The 15,546-nt window shown below is 42.9% G+C and overlaps 1 protein-coding gene across 4 annotated transcripts in view; it reads left to right on the forward strand.

The window, feature by feature from the left end:
• Positions 1 to 13,179: 13,179 nt before the first annotated feature.
• The window catches only part of dhfr (dihydrofolate reductase), a 112,173-nt gene continuing 109,806 nt past the window's right edge, over positions 13,180 to 15,546 (forward strand). For all 4 annotated transcript variants that reach the window (XM_056288154.1, XM_056288146.1, XM_056288161.1 and 1 more), the window contains exons 1-2: positions 13,180 to 13,369; positions 13,611 to 13,660. In XM_056288154.1, coding sequence (XP_056144129.1) covers positions 13,278 to 13,369; positions 13,611 to 13,660 — 142 coding nt within the window. In that variant the 5' untranslated portion in view covers positions 13,180 to 13,277. The remainder of the gene's footprint in view (positions 13,370 to 13,610; positions 13,661 to 15,546) is intronic.

The following is a 15,546-nucleotide window of genomic DNA, read 5'->3' on the forward strand; positions in this document are numbered from 1 at the left end:
AAAAAGGAAATGATGTTATATGTGGCGTCTTGTGGGGGTTCATTGTGTGATGTCTTGGTTATTTTTAGCTTGAATAAACTTCCTACAGAGGAGTATATAGACTGCGCAGAATATCATGGATCATTAGGGTTAGAAAATTGACTGTGTACAATACAGGCTTCAGTTACATTTGTTTACAACAAACTGAACTATTTTCTCTCTAATATTTCATACAAGTACATTAAGCTAACACAACCGGCTCTAGCTAACATGGTGCCCTAGGCAAGATTGTCTGTGGCGCCCACTTGTGACCAGAAATTTGTGCTTTTAATTCACCACTAATCATTTCCTTTTTTCAGAGACTAAAAAAAAAAGGGAAATATTTTGGAAGAACCACATCTAATAAATTATGTCAGACTATTTTCTTGTTATTCAACCTTTATATATTTTAAAACTTAAATGTATAAATGTAATATAAAACGCTATGTAAATAAGTAATAAAAAAACAAGATAGAAATATTGCACGTCATTTAGAAAAAAATTAAGGTTTAAAAAAAGCCTTTCAGTAAAATCTGGTTTGTGAACAGAATTTGCAATTGGTAAATATATGACAGTTACAAAAATTAATCAATAAAGCACAATAACAAAAAGTTGAATTAATATCAACTATTTCAATCAGAATCTTCTTTTTTGGCCAAGTATGTTTGCACATATAAAGACTTTGACTCTAGTGACTCTCAAATGTAGTTACACAGAATAACTACACATCTTCAGGAATATATACAAGAAATGAGTATATGCTGGTCAAACCATTTCTGTGACCTGTCAACAGGATACAAAAAGTGCAAAAAAGTGAGGAATACAATGAGTGCTGAGATAAATATTGTAACGAATTCGGGGGGGAGCAGCCCGGGAAACGCCGCAGCCAGGACGCGAACCCGGATCTCTCGCACCACGGGCGAAGTTAACCAGTCGACTAAAGGGTCCGACCCATTAGCGAGTCTATTTATCCGTGCACGTTACATTACCCCCTCCTTCGGGAAGCGCGCCCCCGCGCTTCAGCTCCCTCACGCTTCTGGGCGCACGCGCTTCCGATGTCCTCACGGTCTCACCATCCCACTTCTGACACCAATGTAGCGAATTCGGGGGGGGGGGGGCGCCCGGGAACCGCCCCACATGCGGATGTCCCACACCACAGGCGAAACGTTACCAGTCAACTAAAGGGTCCAACCCGTTAGCCAAGGGCCAGCAAGCCTATTCCTCCGTGCACGTTACAATATTAAACGGTAAAAAAGATGTTAGTTGATATACATATGTTCAGGGGCGTCACTAGAGATTTACGGATAGGGGGGGCTAAGCCTTTATTAGGGGGGTCTTTTTTTTTTAAATGGCCCCAAAATGTCTGTTGTCTGTCTGTCTGTTGTCGTGATTTTTTAGAGTAGCAACAGGTGTAAAATCAATCAAAAATATGGTTATTTGGTAAAGTTGGCACACAGCAGATCTGTGTCTTCATAGTTTGTATTAGGCACGGATCTAATATGACTTAAATGCTATCTATCCACTTACAACAGGCACAAATCAAGCAAAGGTATTGAAGTCAAAGAGCGCCATCTCCTGTCACTTGGATAAGTTGCAGGTTCCAAGTATGTTATTCATACACAAGACTAGATTGGTGCGATCACAGTTTGTGTAATCAGAAAGAGTGTGATTTTGCTCTGTAGTTGTGCTTGAGTATTTAATAACCAACCTAGGTGACAGAATTTCAAGGTCATAGTGACATTTGACAGCACAAATACTAACTTTTCTCAATAAATTTTCATTTATTCTCACAAATGAGGGTATATTAAGGGAATGACATTTCTACAAATATGGAAGAAATTTAAAATCCAGTCCATCCCCAGCCGGAGGACAATAGGGCTGTTTGTCAAAAAGCACCAACAAAAAGGCATATGCATAAAATGGCAGTATACATGGCAATTTACATACTGGGTTGTATTGAAATCAAAATCTTTCAACTTGCTGACTTCACTTCACAGTGTGGTAAGGTTTAGATTGGCTCACATTATTGGCTCCTACAGTGTTAAGATTGTGTAACATTTTTGGATGTTTTGTATGGAAACTGTTATGATATACTACCTGGACATGGAACTTTTGACATGTGAGTGAGTTTTCCATGGAAAATATTTTCCACAACCATGCAAAGCCACACTCAAACAGTAGACAGTGGATCATGCATAACATATTTCATGAAATAGACAATATTCAGAATGCACAATATAGGATGGTTTGTGACTGAACAGAGGTTTAGCACTTGAACCGACCTCATAGTACTAAACACAAAACACAATGGAATGAATGAAGGATCAGATGGAAAGGAATTTTAACAGACATGTTTATATAACCCTTTTCAGCAATTACTTAATTTACTGAAACTGAAAAGCTGCTATTCATAGAGACTATTTTGTGGGTAGGAACATCAAAGAATACCTTCTGTTTTTGAAGGTGGCAAATCAGTCTATGATTCTGTTGTGACTCAGCAGCCCATGTTTTGCTCTCAATTGACTATGGCTGCAAGATTGTGAAGCCTCTTCCTCCACATTGTTTTATGCATTAAGGAGTGCAGCCGGCGCAGTGCGCTAAAACACCTTTCACAAGATCAGCTGCTCACAGGTATTGTTAGGGCAACGTGAATGATTGCCTTTAGAGAGGGGAACATATCTGGATCTAGGAGGTTTTGCACAACTAACATGTCTTGGAGTGGACATCCAGCCTCTGTTTTGTGGGCAAGAAATTTCTGGCCACCTGCAACTCTTCTGTTTTGAGATCAATGTTTTAGTGATTGGCAACCTCATTTAAATATGATTCACTCAAGAAGTTCTCTGATATAGAGCTGCATGCCTGGATGCCTTTTAGTAGGCTTGCGTCTAACACTAGAAATCGTTGTTCAAGCTCACTAACCATCCTGTCCAAGCAGGGGAACAGCAACTCGCAAGGTTCCTGAGCTAAAACAATCTGTACCTGAACCCAAGGTTGTCTCCAACACAAAAATCACCCATTTTCCTCTGTTTATGCCTCTTTTTTTTTCTTCAGCATCTGGTTCTGGGATATTGTGTGTGTTGCACGGGGTCTTGGTTCTCTCATACAGCTCTGTGCATTTGCCTCTCAGTGTGTCACACACAGCTTGTTTGCAGATGACAGCTTCTGCCAGGTCTAAAGTCTCTTTCTGTAGGAACTTGAGAAGCCCCTCAGTTACAGAAAGTAGGGACTGAAACATCAGTAGAAAATACACTGTTGAGAACTTGTAAAGCTTCTTCCCCAGACCAACAGCTATGGCAGACAGACATTCAAAAATAGCAGGTAAATTGTCGAGAACTACATTAAGGGATCGCAGCTGGCATGCCCAGTGAGTGGTTGAAAGTTGTACAAGCTCAGCTGACGTCAATCCAAGTTTGGACTGAGCTTCTTTGAACTTGTGGTGGTTACCTAGGGAGGTGCTTAAAAAGGAATAGACACTCTCCAACAAACTGAAAAACTCTGCAGCCTCCAAAACAGCCCTGCAAGTATAGCACAACACCAAGTTCAGCTTGAGGGCATAGCAGTGCACATAAATTGCCTCTGGATGCAGCATTATGAAATGTGCTTGCACACCCCCAGTGGACCCAATCATAACGGCTGCACCATCGTATGTTTGTGCGACACATTTTAGCTCTGCTAACGCATTGATTTGGAGCTGCTGCTGCAACTCAGTTGCTATGGACTGGGCATCAAATGACTTCATTTCTGTTAGTGCTAGAAAACGCTCCTTAACTGCCCCATCTGTAATGTACACACACAGCCAACTGCTCTGACTGTCCATCCTTGGCCTCATCTGCCATAATGGCATACATTCTGGACTTTGTCATCTCAGAGATTATGACATTAGTAATTTCTTGAGCACAACACTCAATCATCTCATTCTGAGATGTTGGAGAGCGATAATTGGTATTCATTGGAGGTTTGTACTTTTGTAGGAAATGGTCAAATTCCTTCAAAAGTTCCATACATGCAACAAAGTTGCCCCTGTTTGTTCTTTCATTAGATTCATTACTGCCACGAAAAGGGAGTCCCTGTCTTAACATGGAGGTGACCGCAACAATTCACCTGATATATTCCCTTCTCTCTGCTATCTCGCTTACATGTGCAGATGCTATAATCTGAGCAATGTTTCTCTGACTGCCAGTTGCCTGGTAGCTTTGCCATGTTACAACACTGTCTTTATGGGTTTGTGCCATATCATGCTTTTCAAAGATAAACAACGCTTTCTTCCAGTTTTTACAGCCATTACTGACCAAAGCATCATGTTTTATGTTTTTGCTAAATATTCACATGGAAAGCAGAAAGCTGCGTTTTGATTGAGAGAATATTCTAGCCATTTGTATTTATCAAACCAGCAGTACTGAAATGTCCTGTTCTGTGTACCAAAACTGTCTTGTGGGTAGCTATTCAGCTTTACATGTCTGAGCCCAGTGTCTTTGTCACATAAATCATCCCTGTAATATCTGGAAGGAGTTGCTGCAGCTGCTTGATCACTTCCCCTCTGTCAATTTGCTCTCTCTCTCTCTCTCTGGATCTGTTTGCTCCCTTTCTGCCTCTGGATCTGTTTGTTCCCTTTCTGTCTCTGGATCCGTTTTCTCCCTTTCACTCAAACAGCTTTCTTCTTGACCCTTTTCTTTCTCAGCTTCTCCTTCCTTTAAGAAAAGTCCAAACATTTGATAAAATAACCCATCCATTTTCCGAACCACTTATCCTGTTCTCAGGGTCGCGGGGATGCTGGAGCCTATTCCAGCAATCATTGGGCAGCAGGCGGGGAGACACCCTGGACAGGCCCCCAGTCCATCACAGGGCCAACATACACACACACACCCATTCATACCTAGGGACAATTTAGTACGGCCGATTCACCTGACCTACGTGTCTTTGGACTGTGGGAGGAAACCGGAGCCCCCGGAGGAAACCCACGCAGACACGGGGGGGAACATGCAAACTCTACACAGAGAACGACCTGGGATGACCCACCAAGGTTTGACTACCCCGGGGCTCGAACCCAACACCTGCTTGCTGTGAGGCGACTGCGCTAACCACTGCGCCACTGTGCCGCCCGGTAAAATAATCATTAAATGAATTAAACTCTGAAGCCTACTCCATTTTTGCTAAATCGCCCAGTTAGTGGATTTTTATGGTGGAAAGAAAAAATATCATGAAAGACTGGTGTTTGATATGTGGACCTCTAAAACTAAAAATGTCATGTAAATATGAGTAATAGACCTATGTCATAAAATTCAGTATTAATTTAAACTGAAAGCTTAAACATCTCCCACTCACTTTCTTCTTGATCACTAACCTCCATCAGACCTACTCCTTCAGCCCTGTCGGTCTCCTCCATCTTCCTTCTCCCTCTCCTTGCCTGTTTTTAGTAACACGTTATGTTATTAAACTCAGATTTACAAGAACTCATGGCTTAATGAGTGATCAATCAGTTTAAATTTTTATTTGCCTGAACTGGCAAAATCGTCTCACCTGACAGGCTTTCGGCAGAGCTGCCTCCTTTTTTGAAGAAATTTCATATATCCATCTACAGGTTGAGGAATTGAGGGATATAAAATTGCATTATGATCAACACAATGTGACCTTTTCACTGACATTAACTGATTATAAACAACAATCTGTGCCTACTGTTGTTTCGCAATACTTGAGGCATGTAAAAGCAAAGAATGTAAAAAGCTGTCAATAACATTATTTCTATCTATTTCGCTCGTTCACACTGGCTGGCTGGCTCGTCAGCTAGTTAGTATAACGTTATTGTTGTATAACCTATCCTCTTGTCTTTTCCTCACTTAAACCTAACGTTAGCTAAGGGTAAGCAGGTAACAAACGAGTAACAACTTCATAGCTAGCTACATTGACCATCATTTGCCACAAATTCATGCTGGAGCTAGGTATCTTCACTCTGTAAATACTTACTATTTCACTCTGTACATTATGTTTATCTTGGTAAAGTTTTAGCCAACATCTTGTCACAACTTAGATAGACTTTATGTACGACTACCGTTACAGTCTCTACCAAAGATGGTATAGGAATTGCAGAGTGGGCAGCACAGCCAATGGAAACCCTAGATTAGAGCAGCAGCAGCCACTCCCGGGTCCTAGCGCTCAGCTGACTAGGTATGTTGGAAATTTGGAGACGCAATCGATTTTAATGAAGAATTAGAAAAACTATTGATAATTTAAACTAATAATGTACATTAATTTTAGGGAGGCTGAAGAAAATTTTAAGGGCCTAAAATTGGCCTAGCGACGCCCCTGCCTATGCTTCCGGTGTGGGAAGATGGCTGTGAAAATTCACGTTTGTGGCGGCCTCACCCAGTACCGTCTGTTGTGTATTGGTATTAAGAAAGCAGCACAGAACAGAGAATACTTTCATGTAACCTTACTGTGTAAGCTCAAGTTTTTCCACACACTACTTCTTCTCCTTCATCTCTACTATCACCATAGGATCAAACAGTATCACAACAGTTACCTAGTGCAACCTATAGGCTTGGAATCGAATAGCATTCAGAACACATTTCCCTTTCTCTTAAAAATGTTACTTCTATATAAAACAAACGGGTATAGAAGCAAATGCAGCAAACAAGTAACTTGTGAAATGATAACATCATAGGCCATATGTCTCTTGTACTCAAGTTACATAGTCTTTGATCCAAGCTGGCTGTGTTCTGATCCGCTGGCTTGGATTTCGTATAGTGTCACTTGTAGCAGGCACCGTAGGCCTCTGATCTTCTGCTGGAAGAGTGAAGGTCTCCAGCAGTGCATACAAGTGTGAAGCATCCCAAGTCTTCCCATCAGCTAGTGTGTAACTGTGAGGTCCTTTCTGCTGTGTCACTTTAACAGGCTCACTGAACTTGGACTTTCCTTTCTTGACATGCATAGGGTTTCTCATATGCACACGGCTTCCGGGCTGCAGATTAGGAGTCTTAGCATGTCTCTTGGCATCAGCATATGTTTTCATGTGGAACTGTTTCTTTGCAACTCTGTCTCTCAGTTCATGATCTTGCGCAGGTGTGAACTTTGACTGGATAGAGTTTGATTCTCATTTTTCTTCCATACATAAGCTGAAAGGGTGATGTTCCTGTGGTTGCATGTGGTGTAGCTCTGTAGGCTTGCAGGAACTCAGTGACATGCACTTTCCACTGAGCTTTCTCTCTCTGTGCAGTAAGGAGGCTTTCTTCTAACACCCTATTTAGCCTCTCTACAGCTCCATTTCCTTCTGGATGGTAGAGTCTTGATGTGTTGGATATCTCGTTCTTCCAGGAAAGAAGACATTTCAGAGGAGATTAGCTGTGGGCCATTATCAGTCACCACAGCCATGGGGTTTCCTTTTTGGCTAAACACATCTCATGAAGGCAATCACCATAGTTGTGGTGCATTGTGGAGCAAAACACACCTCTGGCCACTTTGAATAATGATCCACCATGGTAATAGCGAATTTACAGTCAGGAGGACTGGTCTCAATTGGGCCAACTATATCTAGTGCCACTTTTTGCGAGGGTCCACCAGGCCAAGGGACTGGTGTCATTGGTGCAGGGGCTGTTCTTGCAGTCTTATCATTCAGCTGACAAGGCACACATGAGGCAATGACAGACTGTACCAGCACATCCATCTTAGACCACCAATACAAATCTTTCAGTCTCTGTTTGGTGCGCACAATACCTTGGTGGCTCTCATGTGCTAGGTGCACCATGTGGGGACATAGCCTTACTGGCACCACAAGTCTGTGGCTCCCTCTCATGATAAGTGGGTCGTGCACTGATAGCTCATCCCTAACCTGGTAGTAGGGCATCATGTCAGCAGGCAGACCTTTTGGTGATGCAGGCCACCCTTCACCGTGTGACGCTTACGTAGCTCTGGACAGGAAGAACATCACTCTGTGAAATCAGATATGGGCACAGCAGTCAAAAGGGTGGAAACAGCAGCAACAGTCTCTGGTTCCATGTTTGTGAAGCTGTCCTGTTCACATGGCAGTGGCAAACGGGAAAGACAATCTGCTGCATGGTTCTGAGCACCAGGCCTGTAGATAATATCATAGTTGAGCAGCCTGGCAGACCAGCGTGCTATTTGCATACTGGCTCTTTGGTTGCCAGGAGTGTGGTTAAAGCTTGGTGATCAGTTTGTAAGGTGAACTTTGTTCCCCATAAGTATGTCATCCAGCACTCTGTAGCCCAGACACAGGCGAATGCTTCTTTTTCCACCACTGAGTATTTCTGAGAGCTGCACTGAAGGAACAAGAAGCGAAAGCCACTGTTCTTTCAGAGTTGAGCGTCAATCCCCGGCTACCAGAAGTAGCTGCGAGCAACGGCTTTCATTTAAACCACTCCCGGGTGCCCGCATGCAGCTCTTTCAGCAGTTGTGGTCTCAACTTTCGGGGTACAATAACCCGGTTGACCTACAGAAGGCACCCTACAACCATGGTGAGCTCCTCTCCCCTTGAGCAATAGGGCATCAGTGCATCATTCTGTTCCTTGACTACTGGAAACTGCCCTGACAAGACCATGTCCATCACGTGAGAGAGCACTGGGTCATACCTTGTTTTTTTGCTAATATCTGTGCTGCACACAGGCAGGGAGTCCAGGTGGTGTAACAGCACAATATCCACAGAACCTGGTTTGTCCTTGTGATCCACCTGCAATGGCAGGCGTAAGAGCCATCCGCATTTCCATGTTCAGCTGCACTCCTGTATTGGATAGTGTAGTTGTGAGCCACCAATACAAGGGCCCATCGCTGCAACCTCACAGCTGCCATAGACGGGATGGCTTTACTGGGGCTCAATATTGTCATCAGTGGCTGGTGGTCCGTGTGAAGTCTGAAATGGCACTCATACAGATATGCAAAAAATTTGCGTACGCCGAATATGATCCCCAAGGCCTCCCGTTCAATTTGAGCATAATTTTGCTCAGCTTTGCTCAAGGTTCTGGAGGTGAATGCTATGGGCCTCTCTTGACCAGCAGGCATCACATGAGAAATCACTGCACCTGCTCCTTACGGCAAGGCATCACATGCCAGTATGATTGGCAGTTGGGGGTCATAATGAGTTAACACTCTCTCGGACAGAAGTTGTTCTTTCATCGAGCAGAACACTTTTTCATGCTCTGGGGACCACTCCCACTGTGCCCCTGCATGCAGTAGTTTGTGCAGGGGGCTGAGTGTTGTTGCCATGTTTGGGACGAATCTGCCATAATAATTTATCAGTCCTAGAAAGGAGCGGAGTTGGCTTACATTCGTTGGGGCGGGGGCCTCAGCAATAGCCCTGAGTTTTTCTGGGGATTTGTGGAGGCCTGTGGTGTCGATGGTGTGTCCCAGATATCCCAGAGTTCCTGAAAAACCCACACCTTTTCTTCTGCACCCGGAGGCCAGAGTTCTCCAAGCGACTCAGCACTGTCTCCAAGTTTTTTAGATGATCAGCGTCGTCCCGTCCAGTCACTAAAATGTCATCCAGAAAACAGTGCACATTGAGAAGCCCCTGAAGAACTTGGTCCATTACTCTTTGGAAGATCGATGGCGCTGATTGATGTTATTCCAAATGGCAGCCGGTTGTAGTGGAACATTCCCTTATGTGTGGTGATGGTAAGGTAACTGCGAGAGCCCTCCTGAACCGGCACCTGCAGGTAAGCATGAGAGAGATCCAGTTTGCTCCCCCGCTAGGGAAGCAAACAGATCTTCTATCCTGGGGATGTTCAGCACAAAGGGCGGGGTTGAGAGTTACCTTAAAATCTCCGCAGATGCGTACATCCCCCTTTTTCTTCATGATCAGCACAATGGGGGTGGCCCACTCACTGAACTGCACTGGGGAAATAACACCTAATTGTTGCAGGTGCGCCAGTTCTGCTTCCACTTTGGGCCTGAGTGTATATAGGACCACACAAGCCTGACAGAATTTCGGTTGATGTTCTGGCTTCAGTGTCAGTGCTACTTCACAGCCTTTCAGAGTTCCCCGTTTTCATCTTTGAATACATCTGCATGTCGGTGTAGCACGACTTCCAACGTGTCTCCCCGCATGTGCTGTATGGATCTGACAGTTTCTATTGCTCTCCAGTTCAGTCTCAATCTTCTCAGCCACTCCCACCCGAAAAGGGGTGGTGCATCACCTTTCACCACATATAGGGGGAGTCGTGCTCTTTGTTTGTTTATCTGCACCCTAACTTTCATGAACCCAACATTGGGGATCACTTGACCTGAGTAGGCTTTCAGCAGGATGTGGGTGTGGCACAGGGGAACGTGGCTGAATTTTGCTTTGTATAACTCTTCTGAAATAACAGAGACCGCTGCACCAGTGTCTAGTTCCATCTCTGTCTAGTTCCATCCCCTCTACTTTTGACCTGACCCACATTACTGAATAGGCCGGATTGTCCTGCTGTATGACATTTTCACTCACAGCTATATCTACCTTGTGCAGGGCTAATTCAGCGTCTGAGTCAGTATCAGTGTCACTCGACTTGGCACTGGTGTCCAATTTATTTAACTGTCTCTTGGAACGATCTTTCCCTTTCTGCCCTTTTATTTTCCACACTGTGTTACCGGCCTTATTTCCCTGCTTGCTCTCTCTGCATGTGCGTGAAATGTGGCCTTTCTTACCGCAGCGGTGGCAGAGCTGATCTTTGTAGAAACAGTTACTTTCGGTATGATTTCTCCTGCCACATCGAGTGCATCTCCTCACCGGAGTGACGGGAAGAGACATGGCATTCACTTTCAAGGAGCCGCTGAGCTGCTGGGACTCCCTTGCCACGATTCCCACTGCTCTCTAGTAGGTGAGGGCAGGCCCCGTTAACATCTTCTTCTGAATGGACTCGCTGTTGAGGCCACAAACAAAACTGTCCCTCAGAGCATCATGTAAATAAGCCCCAAACTCACAGTGCTCTGACAGTTTTTTTTTAGATCAGCAATATACTGTGCTATTGTTTCCACCTCCGCTTGGTTCCTTTTGTGAAAGCGATATCTTTCGGCGATCACAATGGGCTTCGGAGAGAAATGGGCCTGCAATACAGCCACAGTCTGATCATATGTTTTCCCTCCTGGCTTGTCTGGGGCAATTGAAGCTGCACAATAGTCCATAAACTGTCGGCCCAATCACACTTAAAAAAACTGACAGCTTCCTCTTCCCCTCAATCCCATTTGCCAGCACAAAATGCTCAAACCTCTCCACATATGTTGACCACTGCTCCGCCGCCTCGTCAAAGGCATCACTATGCCCGATGAGCCCCGCCATCTCTTCTTTGAAGTGATACTGGCAATGCTAACTAGCAACTAGCACTGTTGACCTAGCCACACGTTGCTAACTTGCTAACGCGGATTTTTCGTTACCACAGCGTTGTAGGGAACACCAGGTGTACCGTACTCGTCACCAATTTCTTAGATTCACAGACGGAAGTCACTGACTTCTCTGTACTTAACTTGAAGTACGTAATAAAATAACAGGAGCGAAGCGGATTTTCATTGTGCTGTGATCCGACTTTATTCCAGAGGGAGAGTGCGGAATAAGACGACCCGGAAACACTGATGCCCCATCTATATAAACACTGGCGCCCTCTAACGGCATCCTAGGGAAGTTTGTTTTACAAAACTTTATTAAATCCAATTCAAAACATTACAAAGAGAACATCGTACATATTAATTTTAACCTGGTTACATATACATATACACATACATACACACACACACACACACATATATATACACATAAACATCATACACATATATAAACAAATTATAAACAATACAGAACAATACAGCAGGGGACATGAAAAAAATTAAAAATATGTTCAAAACATCGTATATTTTCAAAGTTTGAAGGTCATAACGAACTTTTTTTGTAGCATTCTTACATAATTCAAATTTCTTCAAGTGAAAATGGAAAAAGGCAGATAATTAAATATGCAAAGTAAACAATTAACAAGTATAAAGTATCTAAACATGATAACAATAACCTAAATAAAGTCAATTAAACTTTACTTTATTTACCTAAATAAAGTCACTGAAAATCAGACGCTACAGAAAATAGTTCCTTATATGACAGTGGGCATCCTAGGGAAGTGTCCAGAGCAGACAAACACAAAATACATCACACCTTCTTCTATGGTGTTACATGTCATTCAACCAGTACGTTACAGCGCCACCACAGGCTAAGCCTATTTACTACACATCACCGCAACCATACATTATCACATACTATTCCCAATACGATCAAATATAAACTCGATTATCCAACTGTTTTCTAAATCAGACAATTAGAAATGGAGGACTAACTTGAACACTTATCCTGTAAGCCACAAGCCACAAGAATTCCATTTCAACTTTATGAATAATATTTATCCATCCAATGAGCTGTTAAGAATGAGATTTGGTATTGATCATAATAACTGCAGCTTCCTAGATACAGAAATTGAAAGTACCTATCATCCGTTTTTCCATTGCATGTACTCTGGGACATTTTGGGAGGATTTGCAGGACTGGCTGTCAACTAAAATCCAACTTTAACTTGCTCCTCTCACAAGAGAAAATGTCGTGTTTGGTATTAACATGAAGGACATTAAGAGGGACTTGATTTTGAACAACGGTGATACTGCTGGCGAAATTTTTCATTCACACATCCAAATGGAGGAAAATGAAGCCTCTTTTTTCTGTTTTCAAAAGGGACCTTGTGGACAATCATCTCAGTGCTTTGAGACTAATGGAAAAAAAACCCAAAACATACAGTCACTCCTCAGAGCTTATGAAGAGCTGAGAACATTTGAGTACCCCTAGAGCAATTATGAAAACGTGCAGACGTATTATTATTGATGTGTTTTTATTTACTTATTTTAAATTTTTTTACTCTATTATTTATGCTTTATATTTTATTTTATACAATTTAAGTTATCTTTCTTACCGAATGCGCCTTGTATGTTGAGAGGTGTTTACTGTCATGGTTTGTATGCCTAGATATTTTGTACATGAATCATTTTCAGTTAAAAAAAAAACTGGACTGAGCCGGGATCAGACACTACACAGTTGATATCCGGCACATGAGCCGCAATACTGCAAGTTGGGACAATTTGAACGGACATAAAGGCTATAATTATCGTGAATTGACGTGTATGCTTTTACTTTGAAAACTCTCACCGGAAGTTTCCGTTTTATTCAGATTCCTCGGTGGCGGCAAGTAGTGGTGGCTCAACACACGTAGCATACATTTTCCCCCCCGAACATTCGTAACCCTACACAGTAACAAAATGTCCCGTGTTCTAAATTGCATTGTTGCTGTCTGCCCCGATTTGGGAATTGGCAATAACGGACACCTACCGTGGCATCCGATACGACTCAAGTAAGTGCTCTTTCAGATGCGAGGTTGATAGTAGCAAACTAGCCCTGACGGTCAAAGATTTACAAAACATTTGATTAAATGTACAATCAGTGAGAAGAAAATGTACTGATGAGTCCAAGTTCCAAATTGTACAAAGCATAGTATAGCACACTTTAGGAAAGCTGGTTGACTATCAACCACAGACAGATGTGTATGCTGTTGCGTTATTTATTAAGTTGAGTTATGTTTGTTTCTTTTAAAGCAATGAATTCAAACATTTCCAGAAGATGACAATGACGGTATCTGTGGAAGGTAAGTTAAGGTCATCACATTATAATGTAGTGTACAATTGTAAGGAACTAAGCGGCTAATGAGCGCTAGAAGGCAGAGAGGGGGGCTACAGAGATTTCCATACAGACACGGGTTTTTCCTCATTCAGTGGTTTAACTGAATTAGTCCATGGGCCAGACGATATTTCGGTACACTCAAGGTGGCAAAACTTACTTATAATTTTTGAAAGGATCCATGTCTGTAGATGATATTTTGGTATGATAACCATTCCTGAGTGGCAGCTGTATCACAGTTATCAGCTCATGAAGTTAACCACCCGCTAAACTAAATTGCATTTTAGACGCTGGTGCATATCCTGGTTTAGCCTCATGGTCAGGACATTTTTCAATGTTCTATAATATTGTCTTTGGTATCATTTTAAAGGGGACCTTCTTAGCTTTCATTCAAGCCCTGTTGTGGATATTTCTCACAAATATAGAGGTCACTTGAGCTCTTCAACTCGTCAATAACACACATCTTTCTGCAATTTTCGCCTAAACTATATACTTTCTTTTAGCCCTGTGGCATCTAGGAATATCAGGGACACAAAACACAAAAACTGGAATTCTCACAGGACTGTAAAGATTCAGGAAATGTATAATATACCCATACTATTTCATTGTGTGAGGTGATTGTGAGCCTTAAATGAGAACTAGACCAAAGCCAGTTAGGTCACAAACTGGTCTCTATACATTTGTTTAAATACACAATCAAAATACATCATACAAAGGAATACCATAGTGAGGTAATGAACTATTTTAATATTTTAAACAACATTGACATTTACATATACTTAGTCAATGATACATGTAATCCCATATCATTAGTGGGTATATGTAATGGTAATGGGTAGGGTAATGGGTATATGTGAATATGGTTACATTATTGTTATCAAGCTCTGGGTAACCAAGTCCAGAATCAACATCCTGTGCATCAATAGACTACTACCACAGTAATACCATCAGAATCATCACACTGTCATTCATCAAACTGCTCGTTTTCTCATCATCTGACTCCCCAAGTTCAAAGTCCAGTTCTGGACCATCCTGCTGTTTTTGGTTACTGCAGGTCTGTAACCTGCACATGTCTGTGCATGGAAGTCCATTTGACAGGCACATGCAGCTTGGCATTTTGCATGAATGCACACACTTGCATGTTAGCATTTCCAAGACCACATCTGGTGCAGGTGGGGAGCGCATCCAGTAAATGGCCAGCTTGCCTTCATCGTCTGTCCATCCATACTCAGTAGGGCTTGGCACCACAGGGTTAGCCTGCAGACAGCACTTCCATATTGCTGCCTGATAGTTGGCTCGTTGAACATGCATAAAGAGACAGTCTCTACATGGTGGCAGCTGGCTGGACTCAACCTCTCCCCTTTTGGTGCAGAAGAGCTGGTAACGCAGTTTGTTCACCTCAGCAGTGCTGCTATTAGCAACATACATCCGACAGGTGAACTGCTCAATTTTCTGGAACAGCTCATCACTCACATTCCATGTCTGTCCCAGTTGACTAAAAGTCTCTTGGCAGGAAGTGTGCTTTCTCACTATCTTCAGGGCATTCAGCTTCCCTCGACCAGCGAATGCACTGACAGTGTCGCAGCCTGTGAAGGCATGTAAGCCAATTAGGCTGTCACAGATGCTGTCTCCAAGTGAACTTGCCAGTTTGGTGATGTCGACAAACCGTGTGCGGTTCTGAGTCCCACACTTCTGGTAGATGGGACAGGTGATGTCCTTCTGGAAGCCAAGACAAAGCACCATGACATCAGTGTCCTCAGCTGTGACGATAACTGACTTTGAGCCCGCATTTGCTGCATGCAATGCATGCAGGAGCAGACGGGTGTCAGCTTCTTCATGTGTGGAGCGCAGTTC

This window comes from Lampris incognitus, chromosome 1 (assembly GCF_029633865.1).
Source record: "Lampris incognitus isolate fLamInc1 chromosome 1, fLamInc1.hap2, whole genome shotgun sequence".
NCBI classification, from domain to species: domain Eukaryota; kingdom Metazoa; phylum Chordata; class Actinopteri; order Lampriformes; family Lampridae; genus Lampris; species Lampris incognitus.